General features: G+C 37.8%; 1 protein-coding gene across 1 annotated transcript; it reads left to right on the forward strand.

Moving 5' to 3' along the window:
* The first annotated feature begins 574 nt into the window (after positions 1 to 574).
* Positions 575 to 6,387, forward strand: LOC103722780 (protein MALE DISCOVERER 2). The gene is made up of 6 exons (XM_008813461.3): positions 575 to 1,022; positions 1,126 to 1,261; positions 3,888 to 4,174; positions 4,253 to 4,443; positions 4,532 to 4,664; positions 5,502 to 6,387. Exons 1-6 carry the CDS (start codon positions 926 to 928, stop codon positions 6,065 to 6,067), a joined length of 1,410 nt encoding a protein of 469 aa, XP_008811683.1. The 5' UTR covers positions 575 to 925; the 3' UTR covers positions 6,068 to 6,387.
* Positions 6,388 to 8,003: the final 1,616 nt, after the last annotated feature.

Raw genomic sequence — 8,003 nt, forward strand, 5'->3', positions numbered from 1 at the left:
GTACTATATATTTTGGTAATACATGCATCTTGATATAAATTCTCTTTCATAGAATAAAAAAAACAGACAACACACAAACAAATATTTTTTATTTAGATAAACAAAAAATTAAAAATAAATTAGATCAAACATAATCATAAAAAATAAAATTAGACAATAACCATCCATCAAATACTAATTCCGATCACAAATAAATAAATCATCAAAATTATATAGGATCATGACCATTTATTTTACTAGTCGCTGCTGATGAGGACATATGGCCACTCATCAAGTACTCCTTATATGAGTTACAAACCACCAAGTTGTATACTTGGTAGGTTTGATTTGTTACATAATTAAATGCATATTTCTTCACCACTATTTTGGAAACACGTATCCAATTAAAACTTACCATACATCCTAATCCTTAAAAATTTTACATAATTAAAGCTGTTGAGGATCTGAACCCGGTCGCATGCATGGCATTTTTCGCATGCATCATGCCTTCTATTTATTTTTTTTCTTAAAAATAAAAAAAAAAAAAAAAAAACCTATATTAATCCAGATCAGAGGTGGGGGTCAGAGTCTCGACGCACCCCATGAAGCGGCAGCACGGCAGCCACCAGCTTCTCGGAGACTTGACTCCCAAAGGGAGACGACCCGAGAACTAGAGAGTGGCGTTTGTGATGATATCGAACACCTTCGGGAATTCCCACAGGATATCCCTTTGAGCAACGTCTCTCGCATCACTCCACAGTTCCAATTCCGCGTGCCAGGCTGACGGGGGAATCCCGAATTCCGAAAAAAAATCCTTCCTTTTATTCCCTCCATCTTTCCGCTGCTTTCGGTTCTTTTTTTTATCTTTTATGATGCTTTAAACCTCGGCGGAAGAGAAGAGCTCGGGTTCTTTGAGAAGAAAAGGAAGAGTTTTGTGAACTGAAAAATGGAGAGATGGAGGCTGCTACAAATGGGGTCCTTTTTGCTGTGGGTGGCTCTGGTGTATCAAAGGTTGGAGCTTTGCGTTTCCATTAATGCTGAAGGTATGATCTTTTGATGCTGAAAGAGCTGCGAGGTTGGCTTGATGGAAAGGATTTTGATCGGGTGTTTGTTTTTTATTTTTTCTGGTTGTTGTTTGATAAATAGGAAGGGCGCTTTTGAGATTTAAAGAGAGGGTGGAAGTCGATCCCCACGGTGCCCTTTCCAATTGGAAAGAAGGTGATGCTGATCCATGCTCCTGGTTCGGGGCCGTGTGCTCGGATGATGGAAGAGTCGTGGCTCCGTAAGCAATATTGCTTTACCTTTTTGTTACTTTTTCTGGATTATTTTTTTGCATTTTTTCCGAATTTAGTTGACATCATGAGCAAATAAGATGCAAAAGGATGGGTTTTTGTTTACTTCAGATCAAGTTTTATATATATATACATATATTTTAGTTTGCTGGATTGGATAATTAGATAGTAGGGCTAGTAATACCCTGTTCTTCTCTCTCAATCAATTTACATTTCTTTTGATAACCCTAACCTTAATTTTTTTAGGTAAAAATATATAGTTTTTGGGCTGCCTAACTATACCATTGCAAGTGCCTTGGTGGAGGCAAACGGCCCTCGGTTCTGAGGCCAGAAGGGCTTTAACAATAGCTACCAACAACTATACAATTGCAACACCTGAAAAATTTCCAATTTTCGGGTCAGGGGTAGTTGAGTCCCCTGCATCAGAGAAAAAAGGGGGGAAAGTGGTTGAATCACACTGATATGTAAAGAGTGCAAGTACATAGGTCCAAAACCCATGGGCTAATCATTTACCAAAATCCTCAACTGAAGCTCAGGATTGTCACAAGTGGTATTCTTGTCTGTTGCACATGTAGCTTTGTCTTAGCATGTAGCTTTTATGAAATCTTGAGCGTACCCTCGGATTACTGTCGATCTGGTAAAGAACATAATAGGATGGCATGTTTTCCTGAGAGAGTGATAAGCCTTAAAGAAAACTAGTGTTTCCTGAACTGTGAAGCCTTTGAGCTAATGAAAAGAAAAAAAAAGTATCCATGGACACGTATGCCATTAGAACTTTTCAGCAATGTTCCACGAGGTGGTTTTCTCACTGGTTACTGTTATGCTGCTCGAACTCTGGTTTTCTGTCTCTCCAACAACAACGTATGTTACTGGCGAACCATTATTCGAGAAGCATCTTTGTGATGAGTGTATTTGATGACTTTGTTCTAAAACCATATGAGACTTTCATGGGGAGATACGTAGGCATAACATTCTCTTCCTTGTGCTCCTGTTTTCGACTTATGCAATCATAAATTTTAGTATTTTCTCATTTTTTTAGTATTATATAACATTTGCAACTTATTGATTTTGTTAGTTGGATTTAAGTTTGACACTACTCTTCTTCGAAACTCAGAAGATGTGGAGTGCACTAATCTCTAGTTAGCGGATACTTGATTCTTGTCTTGTCTTCTGAAGGAGTTGATTAGATATTGTGCTAGTCTTCCTTGTCATGATAGATATGATTTGCTTGTTGATGTGGACTCTGATTGAATCTATCTTGTAGAAAGTTTGTTACTGAAGTTGTGGGAAGGGAAGAAAGAAATAAAGTGGTAAATCATGCATGGAGAAAGAATTATATTTCACAACCATCAACTACATAATATGTGACCATAAAGCATGTGAAAAGAAAATGATGGGACCCCAGATTTCTTTACTGAAGGAAGGACATCTGATAGTGAAGGAGCATTTTATCATAGCCCCTGTATACACTAACATAGATATGATTAGTATTTAAAAAATACTGTAGAGTAGGTTTCTTAAATGTCTTACCCCAGACTCTGGATTGGAGGATTTCCAATCTTTGGTATATGTCAACTGTGCTGAATATGCGTTTTGCCAAAGATATTTTATGGAGATAATATGCCATGATGAGATTAAAAGACTTAGGTTTAGCAGATGTTGAATAACCATAGTTACTGAAAAGTGATGAATACCTAAAAGATTATACGGTCAATAATACACCTCATCTCAGCATAGACATGAAAAGAAGTGGAAATGAGAAACTTATGATGTGTTCTGTGTTTTTAGGCTTCCAAACAAAATTGACTGCAAAATCATCATTAGTTTGATATAACAATTTTGACGAGTATCGATTTGTCATTGGGGTGAAGCATGATAGAAAAGAAAGAACAAACTTGTCTTGTTCTGTGAGAGCAGGTTATAAATTTAACTGATGCCATAAGCACTTTATCATATTATAAGATTCTACACAATTCAACCGTATCAACTCCATATGAATACCTCGACCAAAAAAAAGGAGAAAGACTCCATATTGGGTATAAAACAAATTAAGTTGCATGATCTTATGACAAGACTCACATGAAGCCTGTGTCTAGTGATTTCCCTTGATAGAAGGCAGGCATGGACAAAATGGTTGGAAGTTATGCATGTCAGTGGATGTGGATGGTGCTAGATACTAGGATTTCATGATTTGCCTGAATTTAGTTTTTGTTCAGGATGCTAATCATGTGCACATAAGCGGTTGACCTTTCCTTCTGTACTGGCAGCTACAAAAATCTCTTTTGGTAGATATGCACTTGAGGATTGCATTGGTATCAACCCAAGGCACATTTTTTGGCATACTCTCTCAAATGCAACTTTATAAGACAATGATAAGTAGTAATAAATTGTTTATCATGGTGAACCGGGCTTGCCTCAATGATCAAGTAATCAGAGGTTCTGGGCTTGATTCTTGGGTGCTATATCCCCAAAAATCTGGATCCTAGTAATTAGAGTGTCGGCATGTCTCCCTCCTGCCCTCCCTCCCTCTCTCTCTCTTCCTCTCTCTCTCTGAAAAAAGAGGAAAAGTTTTTCTTTTCTATAATAGCCTCCCGAATTTGCTTTAATACCTGATAGGAATGTTGAGTTTGCAACCATACGGAGACTTCTGCATCAATCTCCACTACCAACTCCAGCTCCAGCTCCATCATTCTCACCAAATAAAAGTCTTGTTCCAACCTTGACATCAGCAACAGACCGCGGAAAGCATGTGACTTGGATAATACTCGGGTCAATTGGAGGAGCATCCATTCTGCTGGTTTTATCTGCCATATACTTGCTTTATTGCCGAGCAAAAAGGGTTGTCACTGTCATGCCTTGGACAACAGGTTTAAGGGGGCAATTGCAGAAATCATTTCTGACAGGTTGCTTTTCCTTCTGAAGAATTTTAGAACTTCTTGTAAATTTGTATCCATATTCATGATTTTGAGTTCACATTGCAGGTGTACCTTCGCTAAGACGCTCGGAACTGGAAATAGCTTGTGAAGATTTCAGCAATATTATTGGTTCTTTGTCAGATTGCACATTGTACAAGGGAACTCTGTCCAGTGGGGTCGAAATAGCAGTGACATCTACAATTGTTACATCGGCCAAGGATTGGTTAGAACAATATCAAGCTCCCTTCAGAAAGAAGGTAATATAACAATCCACTATCTTTCCCTGCAGATATTTACATTACGAGTTTGCTTAGATTTGGTATCAAGTTTGGGCTTTGGTTTCAGATATCAGTGCTGTCTGAAGTAAACCACAAGAATTTTATGAGCCTTCTTGGCTTTTGTGAGGAAGAAGAGCCTTTAACCAGGATGATGGTGTTTGAATATGCTCCAAATGGAACGCTTTTTGAGCATTTGCATGGTGAGTATCTCATTTGTCTATCCTCTATTTTACTGTATGATAAAACTGTTGAAAAGAATTTGACACAGATCAGCAACTGTCACTAAGTTGGACGGAGCTGGAGGCACCACGATGGTTCTAGCAAGCCTTCTATGATGACATATCACGAGTATAACATCTGAAAAAAAAACTAAATTACTAAAAAAGGAACATATATTTATAGGAACATTGTCTTCCTAGAGTGGTTTACATATCATGATGCCAGATGGGCCTTGCGTAAGACCGTAAGGTATTGTGAGAGTTAAAGGTTCATCTTATACATTGTGCCAGCCCCTCTCATGTGACCCATCCAAAGAGTAAGTTTGTAGAACAATTTGAATAAGTGAAGCAATGACAAAGTGAAAACGCTATAAATTTTGTCTATGGATACTGAAACAAAATTTTCAGGTCTTATGTAATTGTAAGTATTTGAGGCCTGGGTCTATAAAAAAATTTCAGGTCTTATGAAATTGTAAGTATTTGAGGCCTGGGACTATAAAAAATTTTCAGGTCTTATGAAATTGTAAGTATTTGAGGCCTGGTACTATAAAGCTTGGAGACAGATGTCTTCATAAAATTTATTATGTTAAATTTTTAGTACTACCAGGAATTTCAAATTAAGATCTGGCAAATAACCCTTTATATGTACATGTTCAAATAATGTTTGCAAAGGTTATCAAAAGAACGTGTAAAAGAAGAAAAAAGAATTTCCAACTAAGTCAAAGTATGTCTTCTTTGTAATTCAGTTTTTCTATTCATTTTACCTGATTTCTAGACATTTTTTTTCTGACTTCTGTCGAAACTGGGTGGTGTTTGCAGTTAAAGAAGCAGAGCAGTTGGATTGGGCTGCACGTCTACGGATAGCCATGGGAGTAGTGTACTGTTTAGAGTACATGCACGGTCTCGACCCTCCTGTAGTTCTTAGAAATTTGAACTCATCATCTATATATCTAACTGAAGATTATGCGGCCAAGATTTCGGATCTTGGGTTTTTTGATGAAGAAAAAGATCCTGAGTCAGTTGCTGATGCCTCAGACCAGGAGAGCATTGTTTATAAATTTGGGATAATGCTGCTGGAAATAATTTCTGGGAGACTTCCATTCTCCAAGGATGATGGCTTGCTTGTGCTCTGGGCTTCAGCTTATCTTACTGGGAAAAGACCCCTTAGAAACATGGCTGACCCAAGCCTCAGATCGGTCCGAGAGGAAGATATCAGTGCACTGTGTGAGGTGATAAGGTCCTGCATAAATCCAGAGCCAAAGAAGAGACCAACAATAGCAGAGGTTGCCAACCAGATGAGGCTAATTACAGCGATTCCGCCAGATGAAGCAACTCCGAAATTATCTCCATTGTGGTGGGCTGACCTAGAAATTGCATCTTCATAGGATGGCTAGGAATGAAGAAGTAGACAGCAGTTAATGAGGGTTTGCTTTTTGTTTTACAGTAATGTCATCTTCTTTTTTTTGGCAAAACTTCATAAAAAACCCTGAACTTTACGACCCAATTTAATCCTTGGAGTCAGTTATTTGTTTATAATCCTGTGAGTCGACTAAAATTGTACACTCTAGGTTTTGCTTAGCTGTGCAGAAAGTCGAGGATGGTGTATGTTGGAGCATGCCAAGAATTGTATACAGATGCCTGTATGAAGAATTATAAAGATATACGAAATGTTGGTATGTAAAAGAGCTTCTGTCCCTCTATTTCATATTGGAGTATTCGATCAGTTCAACCTTTGTCGCATTGTCGTCTTACTTGCAGCTATTTTAGTTGAGTGTGCATCCAAATTATCATCCAAGTTTGCACAAATAGAATAGGTGGTAGCATTAACTCAATCAAGATGAATTCAAATTAACTGGATCTCTCTAGTACATTCAAGGATCATGTGCTGCACACCTGCACAACTAAAACATTAGGAAACCAGATTCCTTGCATGAGGATTTTCTCAAGTGCAGTCCTCTCTCTCTCTCTCTCTCTCAATAAAAGCTCAGGTTAGAGATTTTGAGGGTTGGAACCCAAGATTTGAATCTAGACCTCTTCTTTTCATCCAGAGGGGTATGACCTCTACAGCAATGCTCAATTCACCTCTTTCGTCCATCTCTTGTTAAATCTATTGCTATATTGTGAAGGAAAAAGTTAGGTAAAGGAAAAAAAAACAGGAACAAGTTGGGTCTACAAATCTGTCAAACTTCATCAATTTTTTTCATAAACAACATCTTGGACAATCTCAAAGATGAAATCAGGCCTGGCGCAACAAGAAACTCAAGAGTCATTGGAAGCGGAATGCAATGAGGCATCATCGGGGTTGTAAGCCGTGTCCTTGCACTTATTGGGGTACTCTGCCGAGTCTTTGCATGCTCTAATGAAGTCAGGAGTTCTTGACTGCTGCCAAGCGTTCAATCATCAATCATGAATGACAATGTTGTTATTGAAACCCCTCATCCTGTTTTGTTGGAGGGCACTGCATCTGAAGGTGATTGGCGATCATGGAGATCGGATGGAGACCACCTCTATTTTTGTCTCAAAGATCATGCCGGCAACCCTCGGGAAACCTACCAGTATCATCCAGATCTCCTAGACCCCTTTAATGGCTCCGATCTGTGAAAAACACCAGGCAGATACATGTCCCTAGCATCTTTGCCAAGCTAGTAATTCAGATCTAATCATAAACACCATTTTGATTCCATTTCTAATAATTCAGGATTTCTTCCAAAAAGACTAGTAGGAATATATTATTTAGATCTTTATATAGATACCTAAGATCTTCCTAGTGCACGATCGATGTGGGACTAAATATATGCTCACATGAATTTCCCATATGATAGGCTCATATGCATTGAGCATTAAATAAAAATCAGAAAAATGGGAGGATTTGATGCAGAGGATTTGGATTGCATGGATGTGAAATATGAGTCATCAGCCTTGATTCTTTCTCTTGGAGCATACTCTGAACTTGACCAATACCTAGTTCTTCTGTATTAATTCACTTGGTGTATACTCTGAATTCAACCAAGATCAAGTATTTTTGAGTTCATTTCCTTGCTGTCGAATCTAATTTTTAACAGAATACATATAACCAAAGTTGTTCTCCTTATAAGAATAATTAAATATTTGCATAATTTCTTTTATAGACCAAGCACTCTTCATGAGAATTAATAGTAATACTCCTACCATATTCTCAAAAAAAAAAAGTTCTTATTAAAGTTTGCTTGGCCCTCGTTCTTTGTTGTTTTGGTACTATAGTAATTTCAGATACAGTGAAGGATCTACAGTGTTTTTAAAATGATGAGAAAACTAGGTGCAAGTACAGTATTGTACAAGTGA

The sequence above is a fragment of the Phoenix dactylifera genome, chromosome 12 (assembly GCF_009389715.1).
Source record: "Phoenix dactylifera cultivar Barhee BC4 chromosome 12, palm_55x_up_171113_PBpolish2nd_filt_p, whole genome shotgun sequence".
Taxonomy (NCBI): domain Eukaryota; kingdom Viridiplantae; phylum Streptophyta; class Magnoliopsida; order Arecales; family Arecaceae; genus Phoenix; species Phoenix dactylifera.